This window comes from Bombyx mori, chromosome 21 (assembly GCF_030269925.1).
Source record: "Bombyx mori chromosome 21, ASM3026992v2".
Lineage (NCBI taxonomy): Eukaryota > Metazoa > Arthropoda > Insecta > Lepidoptera > Bombycidae > Bombyx > Bombyx mori.
This window is the reverse complement of record NC_085127.1, coordinates 1,229,191-1,250,800: the sequence shown is the minus strand read 5'-3', so window position 1 is coordinate 1,250,800 and position 21,610 is coordinate 1,229,191. Positions and strand designations below refer to the sequence as shown.

The window sequence follows — 21,610 nt, the reverse complement described above, 5'->3', positions numbered from 1 at the left end:
GTTAATTCAATGGGTGGGGTCGCACTCGTGATTCGTGCGACCGGTCTTTTAGCTATTCGATTTACTATTCGAATGAGAATGAAGTTTATCGAAAATATTTTTAGTGAATCGGGATTTAGTTACCACTTTTGGGTTTCTGAATTTAAATATATTTTTCGGTTTCTTCTACTTTTTTAAAGTGGTTAATCAATTTGCGTTGATTGATACATTGAACAGATTGGAGACCAAAGCATCACCTCTGTTATCTCTTCAGGGCACTTCTCATAGAATAGATAACAGATTCTATGCCAAGCGAGTTTAAGGTATCCGTAAGATAGGAATCGTCGACAGTTCGAACGAAATTTCGGGTTAATGAAACCATTTTTTATTGTAACGCAGAAGAACTGGTTTGACTGACATATGCAAAGCGAATGCTCGGAGAAATTGGAAGTCTGTCGGCCACATATTATGCCATCGCACTGATAATCGGTGATGTACAAGAGTACTGGAGTGGAGACCTCTTACATGTCGTCGTAACGTGAGCAGACAACCAATGAGATGGACCGACGACCTGGTAAATTTTTTTTTTTATTGCTCTGACGGGTGGACGATCTCACAGCCCACCTGGTGTTAAGTGGTTACTGGAGCCCATATACATCTATAACGTAAATGCGCCACCCACCTTGAGATATAAGTTCTAAGGTCTCAAGTATAGTTACAACGGCTGCCCCACCCTTCAAACCGAAACGCATTACTGTTTCACGGCAGAAATAGGCAGGGCGGTGGTACCTACCCGTGCGGACTCACAAGAGGTCCTACCACCAGTAAAATAGCTGATAAGGACTGGATGGGAAAGGCAAGAGACCGAAAAAAATGGAGTTCATATGAAGAGACTTACACCCAGCATTGAGTACACACAGGTTAATGAAGAAGTATCTAATATTTACAACTATTTTTAAACATACCTTTCCTACTGCCCTTAAACTTCACAGCTAATTAGCGAGAGCAGTAAGCAGTCGATTACAATCTAACACAGTCCGAAGTGTCTCATTTTCCTTGTTTTATGTCTAGTTTATTTCTGTACGGGATCGTGGCCGCGTCCGCAACTCATTTCACCAATTCGTTTAAAAGAGCCCTTTTATACGCCACGACATTTACATTTAACAGATCGACACTTCTTTGAATCAATAAATTTGTATGTCTCGTCTCGATGGATGACATGTTTATATATTTTTATTTTATTTTATACTAGCTGACCCGGCAGAATTTGTAGTGCCTCAATCGATAAATAAAAGACCTAAACTTTTGTATAAAATAAACTTAAAAAAAAATCAAAAGGAATCCGTCCGACGGGGGACACATCAAAGGAAAAACAAATTTGTTTGTATTTATATAATTCCGAGCATTTTCGTATTTTTTCAAACGTTTTAACCTTCTTGGGACTTCTACGAATAATTCAAGACCAAAATTAGCCAAATCGGTCCAGCCGTTCTCGAGTTTTAGCGAGACTAACGAATTTTTATATATATAGATTAAAACATTTTCTGTCATTCTGTCTGTCTGATGTCTTTTTTTAGGTTAAGCAAATATGTAACACTTTTTTGTTGTTACGTTTCATCGAATGGTGTTTTTGAACAATTAAGTCAAAGAATCAGCCATTAAAGCATATATATATTAGGAAGCGTATTTAAAACATTATTACGTTATAGCTATGATTTTCAGTAAATATTTCAGATTTTCAGGAAAACCCAAACTAACCCATCTACGTTAATACAAAGCATTACAGGGTTGCACATTTTAAATAAACTTTATGACTAAAACGAACGATATTCATCGACCCTTAAAGCTTGATGCATCCAATCAATAAATTAGTTGACGATACGCATAAATCGTAGTCCCGAAATCGTGTCGCAATGTGTAAAGTCGTCTCACTATCCTCTTTGATACATTCACGGGTTGTTTTAATCGTGTATTTTCTTGTCGTTTGTTATGTAACGTTCTGTAATTGTCCACGTTAAAATTATGGAGAGCTGACAAAGGATTTTGAGTTTAATTGATAAGAAAATACTATAGGTTTGAATGAAAAACCGCATGAACGCTTCGTTTCTGTCAGCTTTGTCTGTTAATTAATCGCATTTTATTAGTCTGACTCTTCTAATGTCCTCAAGATTTATGTAAAAGCTTTATAAGTACTTGTCAATTTGTAATATTGTTAGTGGAATTGACGGCCCACCTGACGATAAGTTAGTACCCGATGTTTAAGTCTTAATGTAAAAAGCTATTGCCCATTTCTAAATATTTTTTTTCATTGCTTAAATGGATGGATGAGCTCACGGCCCACTTGATGCTAAGTAGTCACCGGAGCCCATAGACATCTACTACGTAAATGCCGTCACCTACCTTGAGATACTAGTTCTAAGGTCTCAGTTTTTACAGTACAACGGCTGCCTGTACCTACCCGTGCGGACTCACAAGACGTCCTACCACGATAGCGATTATTTAGTCACAATACGGCCCACTGTCACTAACAACACATTTTTGTCAGTTTTCGATGGATACACAACGGGTTATATCTTCAGAGCTTTGAGATTGACTTTTTTCCTCTATACACGTTACATTTAACTGTACTGCTCATTCAGCCTAAAGGTTTTAATAAACATCGCATCAGATAACGAAAGCTTCTTAAAATAAACAAAAAAAACATATCTTAGAATATCTTCGTGAATTCCGAACGAGTCCGTGAACTAAGTAGCTGATTTGTTGGCATAAGGCAATTAAATTTATGGCGAACGAAACATAGAAACTAGTTGCATTACGTTCAGTGAACTGGGCAAACTAAATTGAGTATAAATTTAATTGGATTTGTTTGGATCGAAAATACATGCCCTATACTAAATATTTATTATGAATGTGAAGTTATTATGGTTTTTAAAAATTACAAAGAAGGTGCGGTGCTCACATTGAAAGAATATGAGATTGATTTCTCAATTGTATGGTAACAACCGATGTTCTACCGATAATCGTAAGCCAATATTGTTGGAGTTTTTTTTCCTCCTACCTATGCTGAGAGCTGAGAGGCTATTTCAGCTTCGCCCTAACATGTAGGTGAGCTCACGGGACTGAAACCGGAGTGTTGCTAACACAGGCCCTAGCAAGAGCAGTGCTTCTTAGAATTTACCACCGGATCGGAATCGCGACCCACTGAGAAGATCCGGCGAGAAACTCAGTGGGCTAAGTTGGTTGTTGTACTTACTGGTGCAGACATTTGGAACGAATTTATAAGATTGTTTGTTCTTGTTTACCTTTTTTGTAGTTGTTTAGAGCGTGGACTGTATTTTTGTGTGCTAGTTTCATTAAAAAGTAGATTCAAAGCGAAGGATTTTTATTTTGCACGTACGAGCAGTTTGTTAACGGGCGGTTGTTAGCTCGTCTCTCCTTCCGACTAATTCCTCGAGCTGCCCGACTCGTACTAACTAATAAAATCGGACAGCCAATGAGCCATTAACAATCGCTTCATCCCAAAACAGAAAAAAAATCATGCTATCGGCATCCTTCTGACTAACGAGTTCACAGAATTGGCTAATTTGTAACAAAGCGAAAATTCGTCAAATCTGGGCTGGAGTGGACTGGACTTAGGTCCGTTTTTAATGCATTTAAACTCTTCAAACACCGGTGACCGTTCTCGTCGAACTCGTCCATTACGACGAAGAATTTAAGGTGCGAACTAGCCCTATAGACACAGCCCACTGAGTTTCTCGCCGGATTAGTGGGTGGCGTTAATCCGGTGGTAGATTCAGAGAAGCGCTGCTTTTTCTAGGATCAGTGTTACCTTTTCTCTCAGGTTGAGCCCGTGAGCTTGTCTACCAGTCCTCGCGTAGTTGGAATAGCCTCTTAGCCTACCAACGAATTTAATTTTTATTTATTTATTTATTGATGCACAAAACAAATTACAATCATTACAGTACATATTAGCTAAATCGTACAAGTAGTACCTAGATCTAATTTGGATTGTAATCTAAATAGTATGTGCACTCAGCAAAACCATATTATTGTGCATAGCTTTGGCTATTGAATACACAATTGAAATTACAAATATTGATAAATTAGCCATTGTTAGTTAATTAGGATATCCTTCACACATTTGACAAATCCCCTGAGTCTAGGTTAGGAGATTAGGTTATGGGAAAAGAAAGATAACAAAGTACAAACAAAACCAATGAAATATACCAAGAAGAAAATAACGAATTTTGCACATTCATACTATACCTTACAAGAAGCTTCGTTAGTATCGCGAAAGCACTTGACATTAGGCTTAATTTACAATAAAAACAACATAAAGACAGGACATTAAACTTTAAATGCTTGTTAGTTTTGTAAGCGCCGTTTTATAGCTATTTAACGAGGGCGACGCATGTATAAGGTTTAACGCGACAAGAATGAACATGTCAATAAAACAGACCAAAACATTAATTGAATGGGCCGATACAAAACCCGAAATGGGTAATTAATAGGGACGTAACTCGGTGTATCCCCTTTCATGTGTCCTTTTTTGAAAGTGATTTTTTATTATTTTTATTGCTAAGTGAATGAACTCACGACCCACCTGGTGTTAAAAGGTCGCTGGAGCTCCACCAACCACATCAATGCTGCCGCCCATCTTGAGTTCTAAGTCTCAGCTTTTATAATATAACTGCTACCCCACCTTTCAAGCCGAAACGAACTGCTTTTTAAAATAGGCAGGGTCGTGGTACTGTAGTAGGAGGTCTTATAAGCCCGCATGGGTAGGTACAACAGAAAAAGACAGGGTGGTGGTAACGACTTATACGGACGAATACAAGAACAAAGGACCCTAAATCCAGTAAAACTTCACTTCAGCACAATTAATCCCCCTAACGCATTACTTGAGAAATGGAATAAAAATATCATTCGGTCCCATTTTGGTAGTATAAGGCACTTAGAGGTCGTAACTGTATTTTTTCTTACATTTCGTATCTTAAAGAACTGTTTTTAGAGATTTCCAGTTAAGGCTACATACATGTTTTTTGCAGTTAATCTGAACGGTGTGTGGTCTAAGTATTGGGCTATTGTCGATTTTACGATATCTCTTATAGGTATATTGGGCGCTTAGTGAAAATTGATAATGTATTAAAATTTTTTGGATAAACTGAAGCTTAAGTCTTCATTGCATCAATATAAATTAATCGAAATCATCTAATATATAAAATTCTCGTGTCACAGTTTTCGATGCCATACTCCTCCGAAACGGCTTGACCGATTTTTATGAAATTTTTTGTGCTTATCCGGTATCTATGAGAATCGGCCAACATCTATTTTTCATCCCCCTAAATGTTAGGGGTAGTCCACCACTAAATTTTTTTTTTTAATTTTTAGACAAAATTTTTAATTTCTATTTTTTTATGATACAACATACAAAAATACATACAATCCTCAATTTTCACTCTTCTACGATCAACCCTTATTTTTTAATAGCCATTTTAGTAATTTAATCATTTTTCCTCTCCGGTCGAAAACTGATCAATCGTCATTTAATTAGTTATCCCCGCCAGATGTCTACAGGTGTCACTTCTGACCCAGTAAACAGCATGGAGTATGGATGAGAACGAAGCCGGTCTCCTTTCTTTCTTAATCCCTACACAGTTGTCAGCCATCATTATTGTTTATGTATCAAGTGTAGTAGTAACGTTGACAATTATTATTTTGCTATCTCAGTGTAACTCTCATATTAACTTTTAATCATTCCTATTTTATCAATAATAATTAAATTATCAATTTTGAGTGTATTTTGCACGATTAGTTAATCAAGTGATTTTATAACCTCAAAAGTACTCAACATGTGACACGAGCTTCCAATAACAACGGATTTTGTGTTGTAAGTATACTTTTTTTTATTTATATCGAAAATGTTGTTGATCTTATAAAAATGTAATTTTAATTTAATTTTATTAAAAAAATGTAATTGAACAATTAAGATTTTCATAGTTTACAAAAAATCAATCATTATGAATCTTTATTTTGAAATGTCAATGGAAATATTGGCTGTATGAAAAAATTATAAGAGACAATGTTTTCATAAAATTTAATTTTTTACTTTTGTTTGAATTTTTTTTCCATAAAACTTATATTTTTGTTATAATTTCATAAATTAAAACTAATCATTTCAAAACTGCGGCAAAAATCCTGGCCGTAATTATACTTTTAACATTTTTCATCATTAAATAATTTCATTAATTCTATTTATGTATGTTTTGTACAGTGAGCAATGCCAAGAAAACGCAAAGGGGCTGATTTGAGCCGCAGTACAAGTAAAGCTCGAAACTTGCGAAATAGCAGATCCGAAAGAACAGAAGAACAAATCCAGCAACAAAATACTGATGCACGTGTTAGAATGGCGCAATTGCATCAAGAAGAGCTAGAAGATACACGAGCTGAACGCAATGAAGTCAGAAGATTAGAACAACGACAATCACGCCGTTTCACAGTCAATAGACGAAGAACAAATGACCAACAACGACAACAGGTACATCGAGCATTTATATCTGATTCATTCCTGCGTCTAGCATTCCAGTATGAGCCCGATATTGAATATCATGCTCATTCAAAAGTGGTAATTGGTGCTATGGACAAGGAATGTCCGCATTGTCATGCTCTGAAATTCAAAAATGAGCCAGCTGGGATGTGTTGCGCGTCAGGAAAAGTGCAACTACCTGAAATTGAAACACCACCTGAACCATTGAACGGCTTACTTATCGGCACGGATCCAGATTCTAACGTGTTCCTGAAGTCAATTCGAAGATTCAATTCATGCTTTCAAATGACATCGTTCGGAGCAACAGAAATAGTTCGAAATACTAATGCAAATGGTCAACAATTCAATTCTACATTCAAAATCAGAGGCCAAGTTTATCATAAAATTGGCTCACTGCTGCCAATGCCAAACGAACCACATGAATTCTTACAAATCTACTTTATGGGCGGCGAGGATTCCGGAAGCGCACTTGCCAATCGCGTGAATGCACGTTGTGATTATAATAACCTTGATTCACTTTATGCCAGGCGCATCGTCAGCGAGCTAGATGCTCTTTTGAACGAGCACAACGAGTTGTTGAATATATTCAAATCACATATGCACCAATTACAAAGCGATAATCACGCTATCGTCATTAATCCTGATAAAACACCAGCTGGAGAGCATATTCGTAGATTCAATGCACCCGTTGTTGATGATGTTGCTGGAATCATGGTTGGCGATTGTACAGCTGCACGAGAAATTGTGATTCGTAGAAGAAATAATAATCTTCAGTTCATTGCTGACACACATCGTTTATATGACGCTCTCCAATATCCGCTAATATTCTGGAAGGGACAAGACGGATATTGCATAAACATAAAACAACGAGATCCCGTATCAGGTACTTCATTGATTATTAATTTGATCATTAATCATTTAACAAAACAATTAAATTATTGAACGTAATAAATTTAAATTAATTTTTATGCACAAATATTACAGGAGCTGAAACAAACAAGAACGTTAGCTCAAAGGATTATTATGCGTACCGATTAATGATTAGACGTGGACTGGACAACGTCATTTTACGATGTCGTGAGCTTTGTCAACAATTCATGGTCGACATGTACGCGAAGATTGAGAGCGAACGACTACGATATTTACGATACAATCAACAAAAGCTGCGCGCGGAAGAGTACATTCATTTGCGAGACGCTATCAACAACAACGCCGACGTCGCCGAAATTGGTAACCATGTCATTTTACCATCATCGTACGTAGGCAGTCCACGTCATATGCAAGAATATATACAGGATGCTCTGACTTTCGTGCGCGAATATGGACGACCATGTTTATTTATCACGTTCACATGTAATCCAAAATGGCCAGAGATTACATCTTTGCTACTGCCTGGCCAAAATGCAATACATCGCCATGACATTACAGCACGTGTGTTCAGACAAAAGTTGAAGTCTTTAATAAGTTTCATTACTAAATCACATGTATTTGGTCCCACACGTTGCTGGATGTATTCGGTTGAGTGGCAAAAGCGAGGATTACCTCATGCACACATTTTGGTTTGGTTCATCGACAAAATCCGTCCTGAAGAAATCGATAGTATCATTTCTGCGGAAATTCCAGATCCATCCACTGACCAACTGCTGTTTGATGTTGTTACAACAAACATGATTCATGGTCCATGTGGTACTCTTAATAGTTCATCGCCTTGCATGGCTGATGGAAAATGTACTAAAAATTTCCCTAAAGATTTTACCAATGATACGGTCACAAATGTCGACGGATACCCAATATATCGTCGAAGAAATCCTGAAAATGGCGGACAATCATTTATTAAAAATATCATCAACACAGACATTGATATTGACAATCGTTGGGTGGTGCCATATTCGCCTCTGCTGAGCAAGACATATAATGCTCATATTAATGTTGAGTTCTGCAGTTCTGTGAAGAGCATCAAATACATTTGCAAGTATGTCCATAAAGGCAGTGATATGGCTGTGTTTAGAGTGGAAAATACTAATGTGAATGCTCCTCCAGTGAATAAAAACGATGAAATAACGCTCTACCAAATTGGTCGGTACATCAGCTCTAATGAAGCTGCTTGGCGTATCTTTGGTTTTCCAATTCATGAACGGGATCCAGCAGTTATTCAGTTAGCCATCCATCTTGAAAACGGTCAGCGTGTATTTTTCACGAACGAGACAGCGATTGATCGTGCAATAAATCCACCTAAAACTACACTCACTGCATTTTTTGAATTGTGTAATCGTGCGGATGAATTTGGTGCCTTTGCACGAACATTACTCTATTCACAAGTACCACGCTATTTCACATGGACTCAAACAAAAACATGGATGCCCCGCAAGCAAGGCTCACCAGTTGCTGCATGTCTCAATTTATTTAATTCAAACGCCTTGGGGCGATTATTTACAGTCAATCCAAGACACACGGAGTGCTTTTATCTTCGACTGTTGTTGGTTAATGTTACTGGCCCATTATCATTTCAAGATATACGTAAAGTGAATGGGCAACAATATCCAACGTATAAAGATGCATGTCTTGCACTCGGCTTGCTGGAAGACGACAACCAGTGGGAATGCATGCTTGCTGAAGCTGCATTGAACTGTACAGCAATACAAATTCGTCTACTATTCGCTATAGTGTTGACTACATGTTTCCCAGCCCGAGCACAGATATTATGGGAAAATCACAAAGATTCAATGACTGATGATATATTGCATCAACACCGTATACGGTGCCACGATCTAACCATAACATTCAGCGACGAAATGTACAATGAAGCATTGATTGCTATTGAGGATCTTTGCATTGTCATTGCCAACTTACCACTTAGTAATTTCGGTATGAATTCGCCAAATCGAACTGCATCTGATTTAATGAATACTGAAATGAATCGTGAACTGCAGTACAGTACTGTAGAAATGGCAGCGATTGTTGCCCGCAATGTCCCACTAATGAATGAGGAACAAAGAACCATTTATGATCGCATTATGCTCGCAGTTTCAGCTGGACAAGGTGGGTTCTTCTTTTTGGATGCACCGGGTGGAACTGGCAAAACATTCGTTATTTCGCTAATTCTTGCTGAAATACGATCAAATAATGGCATCGCATTGGCCGTTGCATCATCGGGCATTGCAGCAACTTTATTGGATGGAGGTAGAACAGCTCATTCAGTATTTAAGCTGCCACTAAATATTCAGAATAACCCTGACGCAGTATGCAACATTAAGAAACAATCGTCCATGGCCACTGTGCTGAAACGGTGTAAAATTATTATTTGGGATGAATGTACTATGGCACACAAACATTCACTTGAGGCGTTGAACAGGACATTGAAAGATATTAAAAACAGTGACAAACTATTTGGCGGAATTCTGTTGGTCCTTTCAGGTGATTTCAGACAAACACTTCCAGTCATTCCACGTTCAACATACGCTGATGAGATCAACGCTTGCTTAAAATCATCTCCATTGTGGCGTAATGTTGAAAAATTACAGCTAAAAATAAATATGCGCGTTCAAATGCTTCAAGATCCATCTGCTGAAACATTTTCAAAACAACTCTTAGATATCGGTGATGGAAAAGTTGCTATAGATGAAACTGGATACGTAAAATTACCGACCGATTTCTGCACAATCGCTGATTCGCAAGATACTCTCATTGAACAAATATTTCCCGATGTACACACACAGTACATAAATCATGAGTGGCTTGCAGAAAGAGCGATTTTAGCGGCAAAAAATTTAGACGTTGATAATTTAAATCTGAAGATACAAATGTTGTTGCCAGGGAACTTGGTATCATATAAATCTATTGATACAGTTTGCGACGACAGCGAAGCAGTAAATTTTCCCACAGAGTTTTTGAACTCACTGGATTTGCCAGGCATGCCACCGCATAATTTACAATTAAAGGTTGGATCTCCAATTATCTTGCTTCGTAATTTGAACCCGCCCCGGCTGTGCAACGGTACGCGATTAGTCATTCAAAAATTAATGAAAAACGTGATCGAAGCCAGGATTTTAAATGGAAAGTTCAGAGGTGAAAATATACTCATACCACGGATTCCTATTATACCTACAGATGTGCCAATTCAATTCAAACGTATTCAGTTTCCGATTAGATTGGCATTTGCAATGACTATCAACAAATCCCAAGGTCAAACGATGTCTGTTTGTGGATTAGATTTGAGAACAGCATGTTTTTCACACGGACAATTATACGTGGCATGCTCTCGAGTGGGTAAACCATCAAGTTTGTTTGTATTAGCTAAAGACGGGCTAACAAAAAATATTGTTCACGCTGCAGCATTAAGAGATATATAATTATTACTTTTAATAAATTAAAACAATGTTTGGTGTTTTGTTATTTTTAAACAACATTTCCTCATCGTTCACAGCACTCCAGGCCCTTTTCACTCATATTCCACATCCTTATACACTTCCAATAAGTTAGTAATTTTTTTTCTACACTAGAAATTATCTAGAAATCTTATATATGGCAAGACAACGTTTGCCGGGTCAGCTAGTCTATATATAAAAAAATGAATTGCTGTTCGTTAGTTTCGCTAAAACTCGAGAACGGCTGGACCGATTTGGCTAATTTTGGTCTTGAATTATTTGTGGAAGTCCAGAGAAGGTTTAAAATGTAGATAAATATGAAAATGCTCGGAATTAAATAAAAATAACAATTTTGTTTTTCCTTTGATGTGCCCCCCGTCGCGACGGCGTCGGACGGAATCCTTTTATTTGTTTTAAGTTTATTTTATACAAAAGCTTTTATTTATCGAATGAGAGGCACTACGAAGTCTGCCGGGTCAGCTAGTAATTAATAAATTAGGCATATCAGATTGTAAAGTACGCCATATCCTTAAAGGTAGGACGTTTCAACCTTTTAGAATCTAGATATTATTCGCTGATAAGCATCTAATTGCAGGATGTGACTCGCGAAATGTCATCGTGTAATACTAATTTCATTTTCCCTTAACGTATACGCGACCTACATCAGAGTTGGGACGTAGGAAATTAATTTTCAATTCATATCAAGATTTATATTTAAAGATTTATTTTTGTGAATTGATATTAAAGCATTTCATTAGTCCGGGTCACTATTTATTACTGTTCTGTTTATTTCTATCTGAAGAACAGCACGCGTGGAGATTAATGGTAGTACCTCTTACTGGACAAAAAATAAAAATAAATTATAATCAAAACCAAATTACATTTTGAACAACCGCGATGCTCACACTAGGTAATCATGTGTCGTGAGCACTCGTTACAATTAACAGATACTACTTACGCTTCGGTTTTGGGGTTTTAACACATGTAGAAGTTAACATTCTAAAATTCCCTACGTTTTTCTTGAGTCAGTTGAGTGAACGTCAGTTGGATTCGCTGCGCGGGCCGCCCTCGCGGGAAACCAGTCTTAGAGCACACGTATACTATCAATTAGTGCCAGTTGTTCTGTGATCACGTCTGCCAATGCTCATCATTGATCAAAATCACATGAAACGGTATAATCACGTAGTCTGTGTTTTTATATGCTTAACTTTCATTTTTTTTAATGCTTAGATGCCCGCCTGGTGTTAAGTGGTTACTGGAGCCCATAAATATCTATAACGTAAATGCGCCACCCACCTTGAGATATAAGTTCTAAGGTCTCAAGTATAGTTACAACGGCTGCCCCACCCTTCAAACTGAAACGCATTACTGCTTCACGGCAGAAATAGGCGGGGTGGTGGTACCTACCCGGGCGGACTCACAAGAGTTCCTACCATCAGTAAAAGTATTTCTAAATATTTAAATTTAATGACACATAAATCGCTTATTACCATTTTAGCTGAGCATGACAATAATTGGATTTCAAAATTAAAAAAACAGCGGCACAAACAAATCGTATAAAAAATTAGCTTGTAAGTACTAACGGATCATCAGAGTTCCTAAATGTTCATGTCATCAATAATTACATTTATTTCCGGCTCAGTGGCGATCATGAGCTCTCATGAGTATTCTTCATTTCGGTTAAACAGCTTCAGAGAAACTAAATACATATACATATAACGTTACAGAATTAGCGTCAACCCTGAAACCTTTTAAATGTGTAGGATGCATTTCGATTAATTTAAAAGCGGGACTATGCATTAACAGTTCATTCTCGCTTCTGCTTTTACCTTAAGCCCAGCCAAAATCACCTCCAACGCACCTCCATACAATTTCATTAACAGAACACATATCAAAGAGTGATTAATTAACTTAATTACAAAAGCTTTTCGACTCATTATGTAGCCTAAAGTTTCGGAGACATCTTTACGTCACGCCCACGTGTCGCCTTTTTCAATTTCTTTCATTCGAGCTATGTAATTAAAAAGTTTAATTAAGCTTTTTCTGTTTCGTTTTGTTAGTTTTGTTATACACGATCGGGGTCGTAAATGTTTCGTTGGATCAATTTGAATGGTTTAAATATTAAGTTTGATTCGATGAAAGGGGACATGATGTTTTGGAGAGATTTATTTATAATGGCCCGCCCAGTAAAAAGATCTATGTTGTCACCCACTTCGAGACATTTGGTCGAGGAATTTTTCCAACGAAAATGTTTGATTTGGAAAATGTTTGGTGAAGTCGTCGTGGCCTAAAGGATGAGATGCTCGGTGAATTCGTATATAGAAATGCAACAATGTTTGAATCCCGCAGGCGGGTACCAATTTTTCTAATGAAATACGTACTTAACAAATGTTCACGATCGACTTCCACGTTGAAGGAATAACATCGTGTAATAAAAATGAAACCCGCAAAATTATAATTTGCGTAATTATTGGTGGTAGGACCTCTTGTGAGTCCGCACGGGTAGGTACCACCACCCTGCCTATTTCGGCCGTGAAGCAGTAATGCGTTTCGGTTTGAAGGGTGGGGCAGCCGTTTTAACTATACTGAGACCTTAGAACTTATATTTCAAGGTGGGTAGCGCATTTACGTTGTAGATGTCTATGAACTCCAGTAACCACTTAACATCCAGGTGGGCTCTCGGTTCGTCCACCCAAATAAGCAATAAAAAAGGGCACCATTCCATTTTGCAGCAAAGCAGTTCCATCGTAATTTGTGGTAGAAATATAGCAATAGCACCACTTAGCAGTCATCAGCCGGTTCAAAGCCTACCACTATTATTAGGCTATGCCAACGCAAATATCTTTACACCAGAATAAACTCTGTTCTGGTCTATTCAGATTTATGTATGCTCGGATGCGCCAAAAACTTTTTGTCTTTCTCTGTAACTTCAACCACTGCAGCTTTGGCATTCTTCTCTTCTTCTGAGTCGGTCTCTTCATTGCTGAAGGTCGTGTCTAGTTTGAAACATTGACTACTGCTATACTTCCTCACGTCTTCCTGTCCTCGGCGGTTATTGGCAGGCCGGTGAGCCTCTTTACCAGACCAGACCAGCGGGTAGGTGAGCGTCCGCGTGATCTTCTCCCATCAACCTGACCAACTACCATCAGTTTCTCTAAGTTATCGGGGCCTCTACGAGCGATGTGACCGAAGTACGTGAGAATACGTTGGAAGCAGATAGCGGAAAGCCTTGTGGAGGTTTTGGGGCTAATTTTAAAATATCCGTATTTAAATTTGCTGTATCCAGTATGAGAAAAATTCTATTATCAAAATCGACTTTAATGTCAAGATTTATTGAAAGATAATCAGTACTACATCAATAACACGTTAATGGTTTAAACGTATTAAATTACTCACTAAAATAGAATGAATAAATCATGTTCCCGTCAAAGTAATGATCGTAAACTGAGTTGTCACCGACACTCAGTCGTGTCCTGTAGTGTGGATTTCTGAATAAATAGATACAGCGCTGGCGGATAGTTCGTGTGTTCGGTGGGCTAATAGATTGAACTACGGAAATAAACCTACCTGACCTATAGTGACTTTTTGATGAATTAATTTGTCTAATTTGCGAAGATTGTAATCCTATCAAATCTTATGAAGCAACTGTAACTTTTGTTCAAGACTTATTGTAATTGTTTCGTAGCGTGTGCAAAAAAAAACCATAGAAGTAAAATTTTATTTTTACTAACAAACCACGAAAACACAGATTGGATAAAAATCAAAATATGTATACCATAATTCACAATTTACAGTGAAACACATTGACAACATACTTTAGAAATGTCATAATAAAAATAAAATGCCAATTTAATATATACTGCTTTATTGTAATCAACTTTTTTCCCCTACCCTCAAGGCTATCAGCCTTGAGAGGCTATATTAGCGTTACCCTAGCGTGTAGGTGAGCTCCCAGGGCTCAAGCCGAAAGTGTTGCTAACACTTGCCCTAGCAAGAGCAGTGCTTCCCAAATTCTACCAAATCAATCGGATCAAAAACGCAAACCACTGAGAAGATCTGGCGAGAAACTCAGTAGGCTGTGTCTGTGTGTGTGGATTCATTTACTCGCCGAGCCCTTCGTCGCAAGCGACGGGTTCGGCGAGGACGGTGACCGGTGCTTGTGGTACCTAAAAGCACCGTTAATGGATCCGTCATGACGTGTTTAGGGTGACGTCGACTGTTTACCATTCGGTCCACAGGATCGAGTATTGGAATCGACCTAAAGAGGATATGTTACCCACTCAAATGTCCAACGCTCAAGCACCACTGTACTAGACTAACAGCCTGGCCACGGGACATTCGCCGATGCGAATATTCGCGCGGTGCGAACGGCGAAGCGTCTAGCGACTAAAACAAGCGCATAGAAATGTACCTAACAAGCCACGCGCACCGGCGACCGGCGAAGCGACCGGCGAAATGTACCGAGCGAATCGCGCGATGCGGCGGGCAAGCAAAACAAATGCATGAATGCGGACGGCGCGAGCCACGGAGTCGAGCGGTAGTCGCGGCGAATAGTGCAGTGATTAAATGAGTTTAGTTGTTTTCGCCGCGAAAAATTAACGCCGAAATTTTTATATTTTTTATTTATTTTTTATTTTATATTTTTAAAGTCGTCGTGGCCTAACGGACGCACAGTGGGTCGATTCTATGATTTTAGTGACTTAGGGACCAACTTTGTTTTTTTATAAATTTTTTTATGTAGATAGATAGAGCTCGTTAATCTCAATAATAATTGTTTTGGGCAAAAATTACAAAAACTTTATAGTTTGGTCAGAAAAATGTGTTTTGTGATTTTTTTGTATGGAGAGGGTCACATTAAATTAAATTCCTGCTAAGTACCGCGAGGTCCCGCTTTGAAACTTTATTTTCCTTATACCTTGTCTAGTCTACTATCATTTGATGCTATGAACATGTGCATAAAGTTGCAACTCTGCCAAATAAATGGATCGAAAAAAATTAATAAATACATAGAATAAAAACCTTTATATTTTTTTTCGTAAGTGCTTTTAAGTTAAATTTGATATGGATTAGTAAGTAAAAGCACGTAATGATACCCATAATTATATAATACCTAACAACAATACATTTAGTAGGTCTCTAATTATGCAATCTCTCTAAATATTATATATTTTGTTTCACCTTTCGATCTTTGGGTCAGAAGACGAAAGAAGATTTTGTAAAATATCCTCATTAGTCGACGTTCTACTTCTCATTCTTGAATAACATCTCTCTGTATATTTCCGAAAATCTTTATTGCGAGCTTCCGCTGCCTCTTCCGAGAGTTTACCTATACGAATGGCACCAAAGTTCTTCATTATTATATATCACTGCCATGTGCCAACAATTTATGGATACTGGAAGGCATATATAATACCAGGGATATACATTAACATACAATTCTGCAGTATATCTAAAAAAATTCCGAAAAATTGGAAACGCGCTCTCCAGATGCAACAGAGTGAAGAATCACGTGAAGCCTCTCTATTAAATCTTTACATATTCCTGTTATGCGGGCTGTTTCTTCTGCATCCCTGAAAAATCTTCTGGCAGTATTGCCATCATTGGTTGTTCCTACTCCTTGCTTGACAACATCTATAAGTAAACCGCATTCCTTTTTAAACGCTTGCTGTATAGCGCTCTTTCTGATTGATATTTTTTCTTTGTCATCCCCCCTTGCAACCTCATTTCTTGAAGTCCAAACGATAAGACGCAAACAAAAAAGTGTCATATAATAATAATAATAATAATAATATAAAAAATAATCTCACAGGAAACTACATACGATGAAAAAATTGTGAAGTAATAAAATTATATTTACCGATATGAAGTAAGCACTCCATGCATCTTATCCAGGCATGTAAAGATGGCATTCCATACTGGAATATTTCTTCATTATTTTCTCTTTGATAAGCAAGTCACTCCAAAAAACTCTGACGGTTTTGCTTTGCAAATATCACAGACAGCAGAAAATGTTTCTGAAAAATATGAGGTTATTTTGCCGTCTATCATCATCATGTGCAATTGATGCTTAACTTCAACTTGTTTGATTTTTGATGGCTGAAGTCTTTCTATTTCTTCTGTTATGCTAACTTTTATAATTGTCACTGTTGACTGCGTTTCTTTTGTAAATTTAAACATTATTGGACGGCAATAAAAAGTTGATGAGGTCGTTTTCCCAAACAATTGTTCCATCAAATTTCTGAAGCCTTATAGGAACTAGATTGACCATGAAAATAGATGAATCATCAAACTCTGTTTCAGTTTTTTGTTTATAATTACTTTGACCTGGGGCTCTATCAAAGCCTATTTGCTTATAAGCAGTAGCTCTCTTGCAGAGTCCAAATCCGAAGTAATCACATCTAAAAGCCTATATAGCGCCAAGTTTAGTAATGCTTGCATTTTAATAGCAGCTCCTTCTTCAGTAATAATTACCTCGTCTTTCCCTGGATAACATTTGGTCTTTTCTTGCTTAATTTTATATTAAGAAGGGTATAAATCAGACCCATTTTCACTTGCTGCTTCTCTTAGGTGTATATACTGCCACTTAATTTAAGTGAAACTAATATTGCCTTATCGGGAGAATATGTACTACTTTTCACTTTACTTGTAATTAAATACTCATTAACTTTTTCTAGATCTTCGGGGTGATTTGACAAGTGGTTCATTATTTCTCCTACATCTTCATTTCTAGTGTTTCTCAAACTAGTAATTGTAGCTTTCATTTCATCCGGGGATAACGAAAGCGATTGGTAAATTTGTTCAGTGCGTCTTCGTTTTTGCCTGGATCCCAATTCTTCAAAAGGTTTTCGAGGTGCAAAAATAGATGTCGAGGCTTCTGTAGTACATTTGAGGGTGGTACATTTTCAACATCTTCAGTATTAGAAATCTCGAGCCTTTCATGTGCAGTGTTGATAGCTTCAGGTATCATTCCTTCGGGCCAGTTTATTGCACATTCTAACCAATTACATTTTTTTCTTATAAACTGTGCTAACATGCGACTACTTCGTTTCCATATTGCACTTATATTTGAACAAAATTGCGTACTGAATTTTTGGAGTTTAACATTTTTCTCTTCGGTCACGTTTATTTGATTTTGTAGGAATTGAAAGAGTTTTTTATTATGAGACAGCGACTGTAGTTGCTCTCTTAAAATCATAAATAATCCTAAATTGTTAACAAAATTTTCAATTATAACGGAAACAGCAAGATCACAACGACAATCACGAGATGTTAGTAGTAGTACGAATAAACGAACACTAGTTAGTATATAATAAACATGGTCACTTTATACTTCCAGAGACAAACAAATGTTTACTATATTTTCTACTACCCAGTAATGGCTACTTAACTAATTATCCTTAAATAATGTTAACTATCTTAATAATTAGAGAGATTGCTTAATTAGAGACCTACTAAATGTATTGTTGTTAGGTATTATGTAATTATGGGTATCATTACGTGCTTTTACTTACTAATCCATATCAAATTTAACTTAAAAGCACTTACGAAAAAAAATATAAAGGTTTTTATTCTATGTATTTATTAATTTTTTTCGATCCATTTATTTGGCAGAGTTGCAACTTTATGCACATGTTCATAGCATCAAATGATAGTAGACTAGACAAGGTATAAGGAAAATAAAGTTTCAAAGCGGGACCTCGCGGTACTTAGCAGGAATTTAATTTAATGTGACCCGCTCCATACAAAAAAATCACAAAACACATTTTTCTGACCAAACTATAAAGTTTTTGTAATTTTTGCCCAAAGCAATTATTATTGAGATTAACGAGCTCTATCTATCTACATAAAAAAAATTATAAAAAAACAAAGTTGGTCCCTAAGTCACTAAACTCACAGTATCGACCCACTGTGGGACGTCCGGTGCAATCGTGTTGAGCGATGCACCGGTGTTCGAATATCAGGCGGGTACCAATTTTTGTAATGAAATACGTACTCAACAACACTCAACGTTCACGATTGATTTCCACGGTGAAGGAATAACATCGTGTGATAAAAATGAAATCTTCAAAATAATAATTTGCGTAATTACTGGTGGTAGGACCTCTTGTGAGTCTACACGGGTGGGTACTACCACCCTGCCTATTTCTGCCGTGAAGTAGTAATGCGTTTCAGTTTGAAGGGTGAGGCAGCCATTATAACTATACTTGAGACCTTAGAACTTATATCTCAAGGTGGGTGGCGCATTTACGTTGTGGATGTCTATGGGCTCCAGTAACCACTTAACACAAGGTGGGCTGTGAGCTCGTCCACCCATCTAAGCAATAAAAAAATAAAATAGCTGAAATACTAGCTAGACCAGCTATTTGGAAGTCTAGCCACCCAAAGTATTTCTCGTACTTCTTGTGGAATTCTCCATCTATAGGTATACTCCGATTCTTATTCAAATCATGTACTTCACAATCTTTTCCAAATAATAGGTCCTGAACCAAAAAACTATTAATTTGTAAGCAATATCGAGATAATTTCGATATAGACATTTCGCTGTCGGACTTCCTTACTAGTCGCGGCGGCGAACGTGAGTACCCGTGGCCTGCAAACGGTGCTGCGCGAATGGTCGCCTCGCCCACCGCTTCGCTGTTCGCACCGCCGATCCCCGTGGCCAGGCCGTAAGTTAAAGCCACAATAAACAACACAAGCACTTGTTCACACAGACACGCAGAGCCCAACACCGTGGCGTTCCGCGAATAACTAACTACCATTAAATTTACTATACATATCTTTGTGATTGTTTAATTTATTTAATTTTATTTCATTTTATTTATTGGGTACCAACATGTTATACATCAGCACAGAACATTACAGGTATCATATACATTGATTTCAGACTAAATGCTAACACAATTGCGCCTGTACAACAAAATCCCACAAGATGTTCAGAACCTACATATACATAGGTTTAAGAAAACTATTAAAGAACATCTGTGCAATAAAGTTTACTATAAAGTCAATGATTATCTAGAAGATTGCACAAAGTGGGAATGAGTTGCTCGCTCCGGGCATTTCAATATTGTAATAATTGTTATGTTATAATACTCATTATAAAAATGAATATTTAACAAAGAACTTATATTAAAAAAATAAATAAAATCTAATATAAAAAAAAAAAAACATGCCCGCTGATTTTCTTGCCAATTCTTCTCAGGACGGAGGCTAGTTCTTGTGAATTGTCGGTAGTTCTTTTGACGTTCAACAAGTATGTACTTTCATTTAACTTGAATAAAAAAAAATTGATTGGATTTGATTTGCTTTGAATTACAGGTACCGACTGCATTCATTGAAAAAAAAAGCGGTTCGTTGTATAAAAAGAAAAAAGAAAAAAGTGTGTGTGTCCGCTCCGACGCACGACTGGAGTTTACTGGATATAAAAAATTAAACGAAACAATACGAGAAATAGTTCTATATTACGACAACACGATACACTACAGATTATTAACAAATTAACGAGACACAAAACAAACGACTAACAAATATATGAAAATACAATAATGAGAGAAACGCGCGATCAGTACGAGGCTTTGTGGCGGACTGCCGGCGCAGCAGCCCGGCGCGCATTTCGTGTGACATGCGCATAACGCATTTCGTGTGACATGCTAGTACGATTTTGGTCCCCATAATTTTCATACCCCGGGCCTATATATGTAAATCGATTCTAAAGGAGTAAACTCCAAAAACTATAACATTACATGAAGACCTTACATACATTTACTACATTTACCTTACATACATTTACTACACATTTACTACCAATTGCTCATTGAGCAAGGTTGTAGACTTCTCGTCTAAAACTGTCATCAGTGCCAGCAAAAACGTCCAGAGAATACTTGCTATGCAAATTGTTTAATTCTCGAAATTTAATTTTTATTCGAATTTGCGATATTCGAATACGATAAAAACGGAATTCAATTTTTTTTTATTAGTGTATATTTGAGACTGACTCTATCGATTTTAGTATCGATTTTGATTAACATGACCTTCAATCGTCGGTCTTTACCGATAAGTGGCATATTCAAATTTCGTTTTAAAAATTTGTCTATGTTGCGACTAATTTCTCTCCTTTTTTCTTTCCTACTTATGCTAGTAGCCTCAAGGGGTGAAACTAGCATCGCTGAACGTTGTAGCTCACGGGGATCAGCCGGGCGAATTTGCTAACACTAACTGGTTAGACTACGGCTTCTACAAAGCTTTAGGACGCTTAGATAAAAGCGGCTCTAAATAAATTAATACAATGTTTAGTAAAAATATACAATCTGGTTTTTTTTATGGCGGGGATCATGGCCTCCTGGATTTTTTAGCCGCGCATGCGCGTCATGGTTCCACAGGTTTCGCCACAAAGCTAATATAGGCTTTATAGAAATAAGCTCATACATCTGATCGGGGCTCGATCTCTCTCTCTTTAGCACTGCTTAGTACTGGATAATGAATTGAGCTAGCGTATAGTTTCTGCCTGAAGAGGTAAAAAGTATAATTTGACGAATTACGTGATGAATACTTTACAGACGTCGAAGAATTCGACGGCCTATATCTAGGTAATACTATCTCGGAGCCTTATCTGGGAGAAGAAGATCGAAAATTCAGGACTAAGACACAACAGATCCTTAGTGTCGAGTGGTCAGTCGTGTTCAGCTCCTCAAGCTCCGCCTGTTGACTAATTAATATTCGT

The 21,610-nt window shown here is 37.3% G+C and overlaps 2 protein-coding genes and 1 long non-coding RNA gene across 3 annotated transcripts in view; 2 read left to right on the top strand and 1 right to left on the bottom strand.

The window, feature by feature from the left end:
• LOC105841531 (uncharacterized) overlaps window positions 1-21,610 on the bottom strand; it is a 273,844-nt gene that overhangs the window by 159,484 nt on the left and 92,750 nt on the right. The window lies entirely within an intron of this gene.
• LOC134200912 (uncharacterized) lies at window positions 5,226-6,615 on the top strand. Its single transcript, XR_009976024.1, has 2 exons — window positions 5,226-5,869; window positions 6,254-6,615. It is a non-coding gene; the product is annotated as an uncharacterized LOC134200912 (long non-coding RNA).
• LOC105841530 (uncharacterized) lies at window positions 6,617-21,595 on the top strand. The gene is made up of 4 exons (XM_038018391.1): window positions 6,617-7,409; window positions 7,511-8,704; window positions 9,038-10,591; window positions 21,447-21,595. Exons 1-4 carry the CDS (start codon window positions 6,617-6,619, stop codon window positions 21,593-21,595), a joined length of 3,690 nt encoding a protein of 1,229 aa, XP_037874319.1.